Below are 17,302 nucleotides of genomic sequence, written 5' to 3' on the forward strand. Positions count from 1 at the left end.
TATATCGCTGTGATATGATGTTTTTAGATCTTCTGGGAAAATACCCAGCAGGGGGATAGCTGGGTTGAATGGGACCTCTAGACCTAGTTTTCTGAGGAATCTCCAAACTGATTTCCACACTGGTTTCACCAGTCTGCATTCCCACCAGAAGTGGAGAAGCATTTGTTATTGGTTGATTTCTTAATGCTAGCCATTCTTGATCTATCACATTTGTAACAAGGATGTGTGATTGGGATCCTGAAGGCCCAGCTGCCCACACTTTCCTCACTTACTTACTGTATGCCTCAGTTTCCTCACCTTTAAATGGAACTAAAACACCACTTGTGGGTTATTGTACAAAGCCTGGCCAGTGCAGTAGTCACTGCCACTAGGAATGCCTGCTTGCTAACCCAGGGTCCCTTGACTCCGAGCCACAATACGAATCCTGGCCCTCATAAAACACACAGGTGGAAACAAGTACAGGCAGAAGTCCTTTATTACTGCCTTCCTCCATTCAGGATTCTGGATTAACTCCCAGGCAACCCTATCCCATTCCACAGGAAGCCCTGCAGGAATATGTGTGGGTCATGCTGATTCCACAGTCTGAGCAGGGCATCCTTCCTCCACAGCACAAGTTCCCATGTCCCATTGCAATGAAGTTTGTTCCCACACTGTCACCGCCACGGCCATTCAGTCCTCCAGCTTTCCTTCCCTCTGACCGTTCCAAGCGGTGCCACTTGGGGCTCCATTTCAGGTACACCCTTTCAGCACCTGGATCCAGCTGGGAACCTCTACCTTTCCACCGTGTCCCTTGGCCACACCAGCACCTTCCTTTTCTTGCCTACCTCCTCCCTGTGGGCATTTGCCCTGGCCCTCCGTCCCTTCTGGGGAGGACGATCTAAACACTAATGTGGCCCCTCTGGCTGGCCTGTGCTGACCTTCCTGGGGCTGTCACAGGCATAAGCCGTGCCCCTTGTGCTCTCCCTTTCAGTCACAGTAGAAGCCCTACCCAGGTCATTGTTCCTGCTGTGACTCCAGGGCCTTCTCCACCCTCGCTCTCACCTCCACACAGGCTGGTCATGAGTATTGCCTGCAGACACCTGCACTGGGTGAAGGCAGCAAGCTCTGCTACTGTCCGGAGCACTGCTTTACCCAGGGCCTGGGTGCCATTTCAAGGCCCCTTGCCTGCCTCTTGTCTCCTCCTGATGGCTTGGGCAGGGACAGCTCATCATGTCCCCCAGCAGTGAGTAGCACAGGCCTTCCCTGCTCCTGTATCCCCCACAAACGCTTCTGGGGACCCGCACTCTGGGACTCTGCCAAGGCTCTGACAGTTCCCCTTGGACCCAGGAGGAAACTGGCTTTTCAAGTTTTACAAGATTCCTTGAGTTAGAAATGGCTGATGGATTATTGAACACTTACAACTGCCATCAATTTAAGACCATCATTTTTTCCTTCAGTGGGGATTACCACAATGAAATTCAAATTTACTGGGAAATAAACTTCATGGACTAAGTCCCATTGCTTGGCATGTCAGCACCTTATAGGGTTGCTCCATATCTGTTCCCAAGTGATATGGGTCCCTTCCTAGTTCTAGTTCCACATTGTCCTCTGCCCTAGAAGGAGCAGCAGCTGCAAGCTCTGAGCCATGAGAACCTCTAACTCGCACCTCACCCAGTCTGTTTCCCATGCCTGCTGCTGTCCACTCACCTCTTTTCCAGCCAATGGAGTCCTGCCAGTCCCACTTTCACCTCCATTACCTGATGGGTGGGACCTTCCTATCTTGTCTGGAGCCTCCAAAGGCCTTGACACCCTGACCCCTGGTCTGTCAAGTGCCCTTCTACTCTCTTGACAGACCAGATGTGTGTGGCCTCCCCTCCACTGGGCCCTTCCCCCACATGGTGTTCAGTAAGCCATCCCTCTTCAACCGTCCCACACCCTCACCCGCTATGGCCTGGTGAGGTCATACCTCTAATGCTGTCTTGATCTCAGAGGTAGCTCCTGAATCCAGTGGAGCTTGAAACACATTTAGTCTCATAACTTTTCTTGACTTTTCATATGTCTGGGTGGGAATCCAGCTGATAATCAGGCCTCGAGCTAAGGCATTGCAGAGCATGGCTAACATGACTGAGTTCCTGGAATCAAACACATGAGCCTTGAGAGCTCCCTCAAGGTAGGGCACACCATCAGCACAGATCCTTGCGGTTGTGGGTCTGGGGCCAGTGGAATCTGTTCACTTGACTCATCTGATAAAGCTTAGAAAGAAAGAGGTCACCTGCTGTCCTCAGAGCTACCTCAAGGAGCTATGGTCAGGCCTCCGAGGACAGAGCTGGAGCCCCTACTGCTCAGGTGAGGCAAGTCTCAGGACACCAGGAGCAGAGGGGAACATTATGTGACAGGGCAGGGTCTTCCGAGGATCCTGAGAAGAAATGGCTAAGGCAAAAATCTACTTTGTCCATGGTTGTGTGTCTGGGACATCCTGGAAGCCATGGGTGATGGTCTAGCCCTGATTATTAGATTGAATGGGCTTAAGGGGAAACACTGCACTCCCAGAACATAGTCAGCAGTGGTCTCTGATGCCAAGCAGCAGGATTTGCCTATGACAGACAAAGAGATGTGGCTGTGCTGTAAAGAGAGGCTCGGCCTGGAGGGCCCCTTGGTCTCTCTTGGGCCGTCTGGGATGACGCAGGGCTGTGACCTGGGCATCCTGCAGGATTAAAGGGATACTCAGCCCAAACGGGCCCTGTCAGGGACTCGTGCCTGGGGAGAGGTGAACACTGCTGAGAAATTACTTGTGTCATGTTTCATTTTCTTTATTACTCATAATTTAAAAAATCGTACTGCACATATGTTGCTACATTCTGGTTCATTCTATCATCCTATTTTGGTACCTGGGCTTAAAAAGAAATCCTTTTATTTAGATAGAAAAACCAAACCAACAAAGATAAATTAAAATTTCATCTTACAGGAAATTTTGACCCAACTTAATGTTTTCAAACTTCTAATTTTAACTAGGAAAATATTAGTCTTTCACAAATTCACATCCACCTGGATAAAAACGAAACATAAATTTCCATCCTCTACAGCAAATCCAGGATGAAACAAACATGGAGTCACTCTTCTGCCTCATGCTGAGTGACCTGCCTCAGGCTGCTCCCAGTGATCAGAGGAAGCTCTGCCTGAGGCAGGCACGCAGGAGCTTAGAGGTGGCTGTGAGGCTACGCTGAAGTGGAGGCTTTGTTATTGGACTGTGGGTCCAGCCCCTCCTCAGTCACCCCTGATTGGTGTCTCTCCAGCCCCTATACCTCCAGGGGACAGGCCTGATCCTATGGGCCCTGGCCTGAGTCTGCACCTTCCTGCATGTGGATACGTACAGCATCCCTCACACCTACCCATGGGGGCCCATGGCCTTGATGATATTCAGGAGGTGATGCAGGGTGTCCACCAGCTCCTTCTGCCGCCCGGCTGTGATGAGATGGTGGTTGTGATTCAGGACATAGACCACAGCGTTCTGCACAATCCAGGCTTCACCTATCTCCTGTCCGATTTCCGCAGAGCGCAACCAGTTGTTCATGGCATAATGTGACAGATTTTCTATCCACGTTCTGCAAATGTACACCATGAAGCATTCAGTTCCCCACAAAGCTTTTTCCAAATGAGACAGTGCAGAGGACCCCCCTAGTGGTCCCTGCTCAGTTATGCAGGGATGTTTCAGGTTGTCTCTGCAGCCCAGGGTTTCCGATGAGAGCCCATTGTGGCCATCCTTGGTTTGATGCTGCCCTCCTAGACCCTCCTACAGGCCATCTATGCAGCCCACCCTCCCTGCACTGTTTCCTGTCTGCCAGCTCCAGTCTGTCCTTACCTCCCACCTGGACACGGGCTACTGCTCTTTGCTGCTTTTCCCATAGTGTGAGCTCTCACAGGCCATTGGACCCTGCAACCTGCTATGAGGAGGAACTCCTGCGCTGAGGCCTTGGGCAGGCTGCCTGTCCTCTTGTGGGCATCCTCACACCTTGGTGTGCTCACCATTCTGGTCCCATCACACACAGGCTTCATGGGGTAATTTGCTGGCACTCAGCATCACAGTGTGGGGACAGTGTCTCTGTTCTGCCAGCCCAGGCAGGATGGGCTTGTTCTACTGAAGGTCAGTCAGTCAGTATTTTAGGTTTTGTGAGCTACATGTAGTTTCTGTTGCATTACTTTTGTTTTAAAAATTTTTAAATGTCAAAGTCACCCTCAGCTGTACATAAACAGCCCAAGTGCTTCTTGGAAGACACCCCCATATGGAAGCAGGGCCAGAAAGGTGTCCTTGTCCCCTGCCCTGTGATAGTGGGCTCACAGCATGGACCCAGGGTGCAGCCCGAGTCAGATCATAGGTCTCACAATGCTACTGATGAGTGATTCTCTTTCAATGCCAAGAGAAACATCTGCATAGAATTATGGCTGCTCTTTCCTCTCTCTTCAGCAGGAATCCAGGCACTCAGTAAGTAATGTACAGGAATTAGCCTTTCTTTTTCCCCAATTGAATTGAAAGCACAGTTAAACATTGCTGTTTCTGTCATATAAATATTAAGTGTGTTCATTCATTACCATATTCATCTTTAAAAGTATTTCAGATTAAAACATTGATAAAGCCCACCATTGTTGATGCAACAACTACCTTAGTTTCATGATTGTTTTTGAACTTGAAATTTCATATGGGCAGATATTTTGAGATGTTCTGTGCAAATTAATGCGTGCTATTTGTAAGCAGGGGCTGTTGAGAGCTCAAGCTGCTTAGTGACAGCTTTCTTTTAAGATCTGGACCACAAGAAACTGCTTGTCCATTTTCCACCACTGCTGCTGCTCCCCCAATAGCTCAGTTTTACTGATAGTGAGAAGAGCTAACTAATGTGGAGAGAAGGATGATTTACCAAAACCAACTGGAGAAAACAGTCATGTGCTTTCTTCCCTTTTATTAGCAATAAATTGTGCTAATGGTTTTGCTAGGATGCACTGCTAATAACTAGATAAAGCCATCTGTAGTCTCGCTTTATATTTAATGCTTTGACTTATTTATGCGAGAATGGATATTGCTCTTACAAAGAAGGCCACATCTTTGTGTGGCCCCATGGGTTCAGAGGGACACTTCAACCCTCAGCCCACACCACAGCCAGAACTGCTGCCTACCTGTATGTGATCCACTCTGTGTTTGTATCTAGGGGTTCAGGCACGTAGCCAGCAGGGTGCTGGCTCAAGTCTTCAGGGGGGATGGCCTGGTCATTCAGCTCCACACCTTCTGAGCGCAGCAAGTGGACAGTGGCCTGTAAGGAAGTGCATAATGGGAGAGGTCTTGGGCCCGACAGGGGTTTAGCCATGGGGAGGTACACAGCCAAATATCTTTCGTTTAGGATTTGATTTTGAAAAAGCCAAATATAAGGTAGAGAGATTTGCATGATGAGCCCCCTACACTCCTGCCTGCCTTGATGATCTGTCACTTTACCATAAAGGTGCACGTCTTGGGAAGAGAAGGCTTTGTTTCAAAAGCTGAGCTCACACCCATCATCATGCCTCTGGAGATGAACAGACATTTTTTATGTTATCAAATGCTCAGTCAGTTTCAACTCTCCTTGACTGCTTCATGAATCTGTTTTTCAGCATTAAAGGTTAAGAAGCCCATTAGGGACAAGCTGAGGGACTTTGAGGACAAATGGCTCTGGGTGACAGTGGAATGGGTAGACCTCAGGGTCACAGCCAGCTATCTCACTCCATAAACCAGCTCTGCTATCAGGGCACTGGGTCCTGAGCATAGGTGTTGGTTCTGCCCATGTCCCTTAGACTCTTACTGAATTAATCACAGAGGGCTTTGGCCCCAGCCTGTGCCCACTTGGAGCTCTGAGAACTCTGAAGTCATAACATGTCACAGAGTAACCAAGGGCTTTAGTGCGGGTGGTGGACTAAGAGCTCAGACCTGGGGCTGAAGGGTGGGGCTTTGGATTCAGCCTGGCCACATTCCACCCACTGACTTTAGGCAGGGCTGAGCCCACATCTCAGCTTCCCTGTGTTTGGGGGAAGTAAACCTGTGGGGGATGCAGCTATGAGTCTAGGCCAAGGCCTTGGGCCCAGAAATAGAAGCATTTCCAAGATCACACCTCCCTCTTAGGTTTATAAAACTGACTCCAATTAAAACCTCCTCTGCTGGTTGGTACACTGCGTCCACTTGAAAACTTTAGAAGTTTAACTCAGCAGGGGGCCAGAGGTCTTACTTGGTAAACATCCTCATCCTGTGCAAGAAGAGGGCATGGAGATGGTGTGAGTGCTACGCCTACTCTGGGGGAGGGCAGTCTGCTTACAATATAAGGGAGGAAAAGAGGCTTGCTTTTCCCCTACCCTTTTGCTCTTGTTGCTTTTGCTGTTTTCTGCTGCCTTGAACTATTGCCCCTCATCATACCACCCTTCCTTGGAGCCAGCTGATTAGGGACTGAAACCTCCATAAACTGTGAGCTGAATAAACCTTTCCTTCCTTAATTTGGGGTTTTGGGTATTTTGTTTCAGCAACGAGTGTAAAGTAACTAAAACACCTCCAAAATGCAATGACAGTTACCTGCTCTACTTACGTAACTTTGGATTCACAATTCAAAAATTGTTTCTAACAAAAATTTTACATTAGCACACATAACATTTCTATTCATAGTTTTCCCAGAACTCATGAAAATTTCTCTCCCTAACATAGTTTTATTGGGAGAGCAGAAGTGGGGTCCTGTGACCCATGTCTCTAATAGTCCAGATTAATAGGTTACACTGACCCCACCCCACGACTGCAGTGGACCTACAGGATGAATGAAAGCACTTTCAGGACCCACCTCAGCATTGATGAAGCCCACCTCTGCGAACTTCCGCAGCAGGTAGGTGGATGTCTGTTTCTGCAGGGTCACCTGGGACTGGCTCCAGGTCTCATGCACCGAGCCATCTGCACCTCTCTTTTTCTTTCCTGAGGGGAACAGCACTGTGTAAGGATTACCTCTTTCCTAGCAAACAAAAACAGAAGGATTCCTGGCCTGCTCCTTGATGTCTAAGCCTTTCCCCAGCTCTGTGCAGGATACACCCAGGTGTGTGAGTGTGTGTGTGGGGTCTGCAATGTAATGACGGTCCCTGAGCAACCCGGAACACTATTGGGCCAAAGCAACTCTGTAACAGGTAGTAGTAATGATAATCAGTGGTAACTTTGCTATTGTTAGATTATCATGAACAGTTATTTATAGTCAGCTGCAAGTATAGTTGCTCCTCAGTATCCATGGTGACTAGTTCTAGGACCCCATGCAAATACCCAAATCCACAGGTGCCCAAGTCCGTTATATAAAATGGCACCATTTTTGCACATAAGCTGCACATATTGCCCTGTATACTTAAGCCATCTTAGTTACACCAAGTACAATGTAAGTGCCATATGGATAGTTGTTATACTGTATCGTTTAGGGACTAATAACAAGAAACAAGTCTGTACACTTTCAGTACAGATGCAACTCTTTTCAAATACTTTTAATCCTCAGGGCTGAATTTGTGAGTAAGGAGCCTGTAGAGGGGAAAGGCCAACCACACACATGTAGAAGGCTCCTCTGAACTTAAATGCATGCTCAGTGATCTTTCCTTTTACTTTAGGGCCAAACTTGGCCCCTCCTAAGAAGTACCCCGGTTGGCTGGGCATCACAACTCCTACCAGGCACCTCCTGGTGGGAAAGGACCACTGGCACCACCACCATTCAGAGATGCCTGCAGCCCTGAGGTTTAGCCCACTTGACACAGGGAGGGGGGACGCGCTTGAGACATGCACCTCTCTTCAGCCTTGTTGGCTTCTTCACCTTGATGTCATACAGGAGGCAGAAGCGGCTTGCTGTCCGACACACGTCCCACACCCCTTGCTTCCGGGCAACCTTGGCCAGCTCTGCCCAAATCTGAATTCTGCTCATTGAGACCCCAACAGGAGAAAAGCAAGTTCAGTCCAAGTTGTGAAATTAAAATATACCCAGAATGACTGCTTGAGAAGAAAAGCCAATGTTGTATGGTTTTGAGGTTGCACAGAAAGAGCCTGTGTCAGAGTAATGTTCAAGGCAAGGGTGTGAGGTGAGAGGAACAGCCCTGGCCAGTGGGGTGGAAGCAGTGGTCAGGGCCCAGGGGTTAGCGTGCAGAGTCCCTGGGCTCAGGTCCAGCTCCCTGGATGTCCCTACCAGGTGCTGGTGGTACTGTACCTTCCCATCCTTGTGCCAGTGAGAAATGTCCCACACAATTTGTTTCCCTGGTGGGGGTGTGGGGTGAGTCTCAACCCCAACTAGAGGTTGGGGACCCTCTAGTCTGCATTGGTCCATGTGTCATGATAGCACCATGCACCAGAGTGACAGTCTTACCACAGGCTATACACCGTGTGGACTGGGGCCTGTTGCTTCTCAAGGTGAGCAGGCGAAGTCCTTCCCATCGGGCCTCTAGGGTGGGGCATAGAGACACTGGAGCCTGCACAGCTGGGCAGCCAGAGGCTTGGCCCCCAGACACTGCTCTTGGGCTGGCAGGCCCTTCCTGCTGACTGCTTTCTTTGTGTTTCTGTCAGTGTCTTCTCTGGAAAAATGCTTTTTCTCTTCCGTTCTTACCTCTCTTGGTCGTTCTCATTTCCTAGACGCTGTAAGTGCCCAGCAGCCTTGTCCACACTGAGCATGTGATGTCGAGCCTTTGCAAAGAGGTAGGTGAACCGGCCCCTGTTTTTCCCAATGGAAACTGAGAACACAAAACAAAACACAAATGCTGGTTGGTGTTCTAAGGGATTAGGTGACTGAGGAAGTTTTAAAAAATATTTTTTATTGGAATATGTTTGTAGGACTAATGATGCATTCGTTGTGGGGAAGTGGTACATGTACATGAAGTTTCTTAATTCTGTTTTAACCCTCTCCCCTTTCCTCTCCCTTCCCTCCCTGTGTCTCTTGGACATATAAAGGGATATATATACCTTCCTGTCTGACACACGTCCCATACCCCTTGTTCACAGAAGGTATACATATAATATACCATTATGTGTATTATACCAAACATGTATAATATATATATTATACACTAAGGACATATATATTATATATGTTCTTTGTAGGGACTTGGTGCCTGTACACAGCACTTCACAGCCCCCCTTTTTGCTGTCATTTTCCTGCCCTCCTTCCCCTACCCCTCTGTCTCTTGCTTCCCCACCCAAAAGCCAAAGGTCCACCTTGCTATTTCCTGTTGTTTATCTTTTATTTTCATTGACCGAGGAATTAGCTGCTGTATTCAACAAGAATGTTGATGGCAAACAGCAAACCAGTCACCTGCTCCTGTGCAGCAGCCCAGGGCTCCTGAGGTAGGCAGTGTCTTCTCTGTTGCTTGTTTGTTTGTTTGCAGTGCTGAGGATAGGACCCAGGGCTGGTATGTGCTAGGTAAGTGCTCTACTATTGAGAAACATCCCTGGCCCTTTCTATTTCATTTTCAGGCAGGGTCTAGTAAAGTTGCCCAGGTGAGCCTGGAGCTTTTGAGCCTCCTGCCTTAGCCCCTGCCTTAGCCTCAGCCTCAGCCTCCTGAGTACTTGGGATTATAGGTTTGTGCCACCAGCTTGTTTCTCTTTTGACAGTGATCAGATGGAACTAGTTGTGTTGCAGAGTTTGCAGAGGAAAACTTTCAGAATCACGCTATCATCTGCTCACTACCCAGCTTTGTGATGGTGCCATCCGGCCAGTCTTCCAACCAGAAGCACCAAGCCTCTGGCCTAACTGAGTCTCACCCTGGTCCTTCTAGCAGTGCCTCTTGCCCGCTGGAGAGTGGTGCTCACCTTTGGCTTCATTCTCGCTGTCTAGCACGATCTGGAAGGCGTCTGGGGCAAGAGCCAGGCCTGCATTCACCAGGAGGGCGCGCTTCTTCCTGACACTGTCTTTTGGCATAACTTTTTTTGCCTGCACAAGGAAGGACCAGTTTGATGCACACATTGTTTAAAGCACCCTCTTCTTTGGTCCTTCTAAGTATGCAAAGAAACACCTGGGGTTTTCCCTGAGGCACAATAGTCCTCCTTGCTGTCAAGTGGGCCTGAGGCAGCTCCATCCCTGCCATACCCTGCCCCTCACAACCCTGTTCTTGTGCTGAGCCTGCACAGACCCAAAGTCCCCTCCAGCTTCCTCCCCAGCCAGCCCCTGCAACAGGCTGTGCCCGCACCTGCTCAATGGCCATGATGGCCTTGTCTTCAGCACGCTCTGGAGACTGGTACAGCATGGTGCACAGGTGCAGCCGGTTGAAGGCTGTCCTAAGTTTGTCCTGGTAGAGACCCAGGCTGTCTAGGCTCATGGCCTTCTGCAGGTGTTCCATGGCGGGCTCTAGCCGGTCCTCATCCTCTTCGATGCATGCCATTTCCATGTGCACTTGGCAGCGAAGCAGGGTCATGAGGCTGGGAGATGGGCACACGTGTTTGGAGGACCTGGCTGGGTGGCCAACCAGGGTGCAGGGCTGGTGTCCACCCTTCAGCAGGAGCAGGAAATGCCTTGGCTTCTAAGTGCCCCTGGCTTTCTAGCCTCCCTCTGATCATACCTTGCCTTGCTTTGAGGACTCACACACTAGGCCAGAAGGACAGTCCTTGCAGACCACTAGAGACTTCAGAGCCCAGCTGGTGGGTGCTATTAAGTCCTTCAGCTCAGGTTGAGTGGCAGGTGGCCAACTGAATGAGACTTTCTATGTCGTGAGCTCCAGAGGGAGCAGTATTCACAAAACCATGACTAACCATTGCCCTTCATGCTGTCCATCACACAAAGACACCACTCTCTCTCAGGAAGGTTCCTGGTGTCACTACTGTGGTGGGTGTAACAGCCCCTCAACCCCACCCTGGAGAAGCCCTTGAGTCTGAACAAAGCCTTTGCTGTCAAGAGCATAGGAGAAGCCACCTTAACCACTGTCCCGAGACATGGTATTAGCATCCCCCAAAAGACTGCCGAGTAAAGACTCTATAGGACTCACAGACAGATAGACTTCCCACCAGTGCAGAGAAGTGACATTAATATACATGTAACCTCAGAGGAAACCAGGAACAGGTCAGGTAAAAAGAATTCTGTGAGGTTGCATGGAGAAGCAGAGAAAGCCCATGATGTCAGGGCTCCTGCAGGAGCCAGGAGCCTAAGACACCTTGGTAGGTACCAGAAGGACCCTGGTCAAGCCAAGTATGCTCCCAGCCAGGCAACCAGGGTCCCTAGATCCTGCCTATAGGTTCAGACAGCGGCCACAACTGAGCTATTTTTGTATGGCCTGGGGCCAAGAACAAAGAGCCAGCAAAAGTGGGAGTGGATTCCATGTGGGGAGAAGTGCAGCATCCAGAGAATAGGCAATGTGCACACCGAACCCCACATGTAAGACTTTCTGAGAGCTGGATTCCCCGGAGAATGACCAAATCTGCCAGGAGCAGCACACAGACAGGAGCTCTTGAGGGACAGATGTAAAACCATGGCCAGCAGACTCACAAAACAGAGTCTACATCCTTCAAAAAAGAGCTGATGGCCCAGCGAAATGCCTTCAGGTTAGCAATTTCCTGTTACTTCTGATTCTGTCATAAAATAGCTCTTAATGGACCACTCTGGCAACACTATATCCATAAAACTGGGCCAAACACAGGAGGCAGCTGTTTCCAGGTGTGGATAGCAGGCAGTATACAACTGTAGCCCCTGGGAAGGGAAAACTCCAGAAAGAGCCAGTGATGATGGCCAGATAGCCTGCTGGCAATGACAGGGCAGGTGGGACTTTTAAAATGCCCACCAAGTTGAGGTAGAGCATCTGCTCAAGTAAATCCTCAAAACACAGCCTCATGTGATCAGCAGAGAAGAGTTATTTGGAAGCTGAATCCCATAAGAGTGAGTTTGGGAAACACCTTGGGCCTCCAGAGATGCACCTGGACAGAACATAAAACAACCCTGCATGACATTAAAGCAAGCAGCCAATAACCCAACTGCCAATTAGAACAAAACCCAACACTCCTCTGAAAGAGATAACAAAATGCTACAGTTACAGCGGATCACCCACAGGCATGAACATTACTGCATGGGGTGGCAACAGAAGAATGTGATCCACAGTCAGGACACAGATGGGTCAGAAGTTGGTCTCGCAAATAAATTCCTTAAAGCAGATAGTACAGGGGCTGGGGATTTAGCTCAGCGGCAAAAGCGCCTGTCTGGCAAGCGCAAGGTCGTGAGTTCGGTTCCTGGTACCGGAGAAACCCCCCCCCCAAAAAAAATAAAAAAAAAACAAAAGCAGATAGTACAATATAAATATCGTAATATGTTCCCAAATGGAGGGAAAAGGAGTACTAATGAATGGACAGGGAATCTATACAGAAATGGAAAGCAAAAGAAAATGGAAATACTAAATCTAAAAACTATAATAACTGAAGTGAAAAATCGTTCTATTTGAGTGTGACAGCAGATTGAGGAGAGCAAAAAAAAAAAAAAATCCATGAACCTGAAAATAGGTCTGTTGAAATTAACCCATCAGAAGAACTGAGAACAAAAGGTTTTTAAAAAATAAGCAGGGAATGCGGAGCTCTAGAGCAGTATCCTATACTCTGGTGTGTGTGTATGTGTGTGTGTGTGTGTGTGTGTGTGTGTAAGGGGAGAGGAACACATTTGAAGAAACAATAAGCAATACTTTCCCAAATTTGATGAAAACCTCGTTTTATACATCCGAGTATCTAAGAGAACCCTGTGCAGAATTAAAATAAAAAGAGCTCCTAAGAATATCATAATCAAATGCTGAAAACCAAAGTTAGAGATATGAACTTGAAAACAGGAAGAAGGAAAAGAGCACAGGGAACCATGCTTATCATAACTAGACTTTTCACGAGACCATGGAAGCTAGAAGATGAAAACTTCTTCAAAGCATTTAAAGAAGAAATGGTTAAACAAAACGAAACAAAACAAAACAAAACAAAACAAAACAAAACAAATGGCCTGCTGGCCTAGATGGCTTTGTTGTTGAATTCTATCAAAGATTTTAGGAAAAAAATTTTACAAGTGGTACACAAACTGCTCTGGGAAGTGACTTTAGAAAAACACTTCCCAACTTGTAAAGTCAGCATAACCTTGGAGTCAAATATGATAGAAACAGAAGTGTGGGACAAGTGTGTCACAATAGGGAGCAGGAGAGTGTCAAAAGCCTATGAAAGAAGCTCACCACTAGGCCTAAAGGCAATGAAAAATCACCAGTAGGCCTAAAGGCAATAAAAAATATCTACTGTGAAATTCCTGAGGATAACAAAAATTAAAAGGATGGGTAATGCTAAGTATTGCAGAGATGTGAAGTAACTGGGACCCTTGCAGTGGTGTGAGCAGAGAGATGCAGCACTTGGAAGAGGGCCTCTCACAATATCACAGTGCCTACTACATGTCCAGCACCAATTTGAAGATACATTTTCAAGCCCTTTCCAGCTAATCCCAACCCACATCCATGGGTAAAAAACTGTTGACAAGTCACATCCTGGGATACGCAGCTGGCAAAAGGAAAGGACTCGATGGAGGCAACACAGTGCAATGTGAATGACGCCAGGCTCAGCGGGCGCTGTGCACCCCACTGACGATGCTCAGAATGAGGACTGCGCCCACAGGGGCAGGAGCAGTTTGACTCTGTCCCTCTCCAACTGCATGCCCAAGGGTACCCACCTGTCCACCTTCTCCAAGACCTCTGCGATGTTGGTCAGTGGCTTGCGCAGGTGGTGCCGCAGGCTGTGCTGCAGGAGAGGCAGGCAGGTGTTCCACTGGGCTGTGCACACCACCTGGATGATCCGGGGGTCACCCAAGCGGATGGCACGTTGCAGTGCCGTGTCCAGTCTCTTTATGATGTCCAGCTGGGCCTGATGGGTACATCGAGAGACTCTGTTGCTCTGGCTTATACCTAGATATCCCCCAAAGCCTCATGTGCTCATATGTGGGGCTTTTAGAAGCTGGCTGTGTGTGTGCGTGGTCTAGGGTGTGTGATATGGGGATTAAGTGTGTGTGGTACTAAATTGGTCCACTGATTGAAATTACAGTTCTGGGTGTTACCGCCCAAAAGGCTGGTGGCCTGGATGGGGTAACAGGAAAGGCAGGCTGGCTGCTTGGTACCTTCTACATGCCAGGCCATGAACTGTTTCTCCTTTGTGATGCCCCTGTGCCATGCCACCCTGCCTTGGAGGCAGCTGACTATGGGCTGAAACCTCTACAAACTGTGAGCTAAAATAAACCTTTCCTCCTTTAACTTTGGGTGCCAGGTATTTTGTCTCAGCAGCAAGAAAAGTAACCAAGACATCTGTGAAGATGGTGAGCCCGGTGCCAGTTATGAGGCCAATCTGGTATGGTCTGGAGAGCTGGTGCTGCCAGTTCTGACCAAGCCTGCGGGCTGGAGGATGTGGGGTCAGGGCAGCAGGTGGGCCAGGTGTACCCTGAGAACTCAAGGCAGCGTGCTAAGCCACCCTGAGTGTGCGGTGAGAATACTTCAGTGGTACTTTTTCTGGAAGGTGTTGGGAGCTGCTGAAGCTGGAAAATAATTACACGTGCAGGATGAAGCCAGCCTGAGAACACGGGAGCTCCTCGGAGTAAACAAGCCCAAGCCCTTGTAACTTGTTAACTGCTTGCTGGACAGCGAGGTGGAAATTAACCAACCTCTCCAGGGTAGAAATAAACGCTGTACTGTTTTTTGGCAGTCCTCTTGCTCGTCGGGCAAGAGGTAACTCCACCCAACCCTGGCTATTGTCTCTTGTCTTGATTTTCTAAATCCTCTCGCTGTTTTGTCCTGGGGACCACCGAGAGACCATCGAGAGACCACCAAGTCTCTCAGAAGGCAGACATTATGCTGAAAAGACTTAAAAATGTCTGCACTTCATCATATACTTTGGATTCAGAGTCTCTTTAATTACTATCTATTTACAGGGCCTGTATCAGGGGTGGTGAACCCATGGCACATGTGCCGCAGTGGGCACCCACAGCCCTCTCTGTCGGCACGCAAGCCAAGTCACCCAGCACCGCCCAGCAGCTGAGCATTCAGGTTTAGTTACAATATTGGCACTTTGCAATAAACAAGTGGGTTTTGGGTTGCAGTTTAGGGACCCAGTCTCTAAAAGGTTTGCCGTCACTGGCCTATATTCATTTTGTTTACTAACCAAAGAACTTTTCCCCTGGTTTGTGCTACAGTTTCTTCCCACCAGAAAGGCTGCAGTCTGGAATTTCAGGACTCCGTGTTCTGGGCCTTCCTCAAGCTCCACCTGTCCTTTGCTTGGGCACCTTCCCATAACCTCTCACTTCCAAGGCCCTGGGCCTTATCCTCACACTGCTCCTGGACTATGGGGTCCGGCCTACACTCATGACTCATGCCTGCTAACAACTAAGATGAGTCCCTCAAAGCCTCACAAGATTCCACCATGTATCCAGCCCCTCTCAAGTTCACCAAGACAGAGGTGTAGTGTGGCACAGCTGTGCAATTCACAGCACCACATACAAAGGTAGCCTTGACTGCAGTTTGACTGTAAAATGTGACATCCACATAAATGTTTTTTTCTCCTTATAAAAAGGAGAGCCTTGACTGCAGTTTGACTGTAAAATGTGACATCCACATAAATGTTTTTTTCTCCTTATAAAAAGGAGAAAACATCCACCAGGCAATAATGATTACTGACAAATTAGTGGGTAGGTACGTGGGCCAGGGAAACCCCTCTATTGTGCTAATGCCCTGCAGTGCAGTTGAGGCTGGCTCCTCCACGCTGAGCTGTGGCCCTGAAAGATGGCTTCTCCATGGGTGCAGAGGAGCAGCAGGCACAGGGGCTGGGGCAAGGGTGCCCTGAGCTGATCCCAGGGGCACTGCCTTGGCTCTCATCAGTGCTGCTGGACTTCACTTGTGGCAGTAGCTTTTTGTTCTTTTTTAGGGAAAAAAAATCTGTGAAGTTCTTCCTGAAGAAAAGTCTGGCGATTTCTGTCAGCGGCTGCTATTCCTCTTAGGCACTAGATAAGAGACGTATGTAGCGTTCAGTGTGTACTTCCACTTTCACAAAGGAAGCTGCCTGCAGAATGACCAGACTGAAGTCTTCTAAATGATCCTCGGGATCCAGACAGCACATGAGGAGCTAAGAGTGGCACCTTCTTCTCTCAGGCCTCCCAGCTCAGCAAAATCCGCAGCTGAGGTGGGAGGTGACTTTTGCCCCTCACCTTTTGGATGACCTCCTGGACAGGAGCTAGGTTGACAAACAGCCTTCATGAGAACTGGGGAGGCTGTTGCCCCAGGGTAAGTGAGGTGGTGTGTGTGCCACAGAAGGATATGGCCCAAGTAGAGTCAAGTCCCAGCCCCCAATGTGTCAGTGAGACTTGGCCTTGGGGGCCGTGGGGAGCCATGCCAGGGAGAAGCAGAGCTAGCTCTGGTGATTTGGGCACTATGTAGGTTCCAGTGCTCCTACAAGGGAGGCCAAGCCTTCACCCCTTCACAGCGAGGAGGTGGAGTCACAGCTAGCCTGCCCTGCTGGTCTGGGTGCCAGGGAAGAGCTCAGTGGATCCAGCATGGGGCCTGGGCCACGGCCTCAGTGCCCTCAAACATGGCACAAACTGAATGCACCCCTCGTCCCTGCTAACCTTAGAAGAGTGGGCTGTGTGTCATGTCTCCTACTTAAGGTTTTTACCTCAACAGCTCCTCGGAGGTAGACTTTAATTTTACTTTCAAGTCTTGAAACTTCTAATTCACACTCCAGACATTCAATTTCAATCAGCTTCCCAGGGTCCTGTAGATACAGGTTTTGCACATATAAAGATTTTTAATGAAAGGAGTCATTTAACTTTAAAGACCTCCTAGAAACATCATTTTTGAGAGAAGCTGAAACTCAGCAAATAAAAATTGTAAGATAATACAAAGATATATATGAAAATTTTAAATGTTTCCAAAGATGCATGAGTTTAAGTAAGAAGGCTAAAAAAGTATTATTTTCACCTTTTTGATGGGGGGGGAAGCTCATTAATTTCAGTAGACTTCAGAGTTTTAAATAATTAAACTAACTTCAGAAAACTTCTTCCTATGAAATTTAGCAAACCTGTTTTATTTACTTCTTATCTGGAGTTCAGCTAAAAAAGTGAAGCGTTAGGAAATGTGACCTCTGGGACTTGTCATAGGTGTGGGGTCCCCTGTTCTTCAGTCCCTAAGCCAACCTCAGCCAAATGAGTGGTGGTGGTGGTTGTGTATGTGTGTATTGTGTGTGCACATGTGTGCGTGTGCGTGTGCATGTGTGTGTGTGTGTGTGTGACGTCTCTGGTTCACAAGCCCTGACATCAAACAGCATTTGTTTATGGGTAGAAGCATGGTGAGG

General features: G+C 48.5%; 1 protein-coding gene across 5 annotated transcripts in view; it reads right to left on the bottom strand.

The window, feature by feature from the left end:
- Cfap46 (cilia and flagella associated protein 46) overlaps nt 1–17,302 on the bottom strand; it is a 104,642-nt gene that overhangs the window by 67,989 nt on the left and 19,351 nt on the right. For all 5 annotated transcript variants that reach the window (XR_001230822.1, XM_013503030.1, XM_013503031.1 and 2 more), the window contains exons 10-19: nt 16,625–16,723; nt 13,647–13,837; nt 10,171–10,399; nt 9,794–9,914; nt 8,595–8,718; nt 7,787–7,914; nt 6,819–6,946; nt 5,146–5,279; nt 3,369–3,581; nt 1,946–2,111 (exon numbers count right to left, since the gene is read on the bottom strand). Coding sequence is in view for 4 of the 5 variants with exons in the window: in XM_013503030.1 (XP_013358484.1) it covers nt 1,946–2,111; nt 3,369–3,581; nt 5,146–5,279; nt 6,819–6,946; nt 7,787–7,914; nt 8,595–8,718; nt 9,794–9,914; nt 10,171–10,399; nt 13,647–13,837; nt 16,625–16,723 (1,533 nt within the window). In the remaining variant the exon portion in view is untranslated. The remainder of the gene's footprint in view (nt 1–1,945; nt 2,112–3,368; nt 3,582–5,145; nt 5,280–6,818; nt 6,947–7,786; nt 7,915–8,594; nt 8,719–9,793; nt 9,915–10,170; nt 10,400–13,646; nt 13,838–16,624; nt 16,724–17,302) is intronic.

Source organism: Chinchilla lanigera, unplaced genomic scaffold (assembly GCF_000276665.1).
Source record: "Chinchilla lanigera isolate Chin_1 unplaced genomic scaffold, ChiLan1.0 scaffold00076, whole genome shotgun sequence".
Lineage (NCBI taxonomy): Eukaryota > Metazoa > Chordata > Mammalia > Rodentia > Chinchillidae > Chinchilla > Chinchilla lanigera.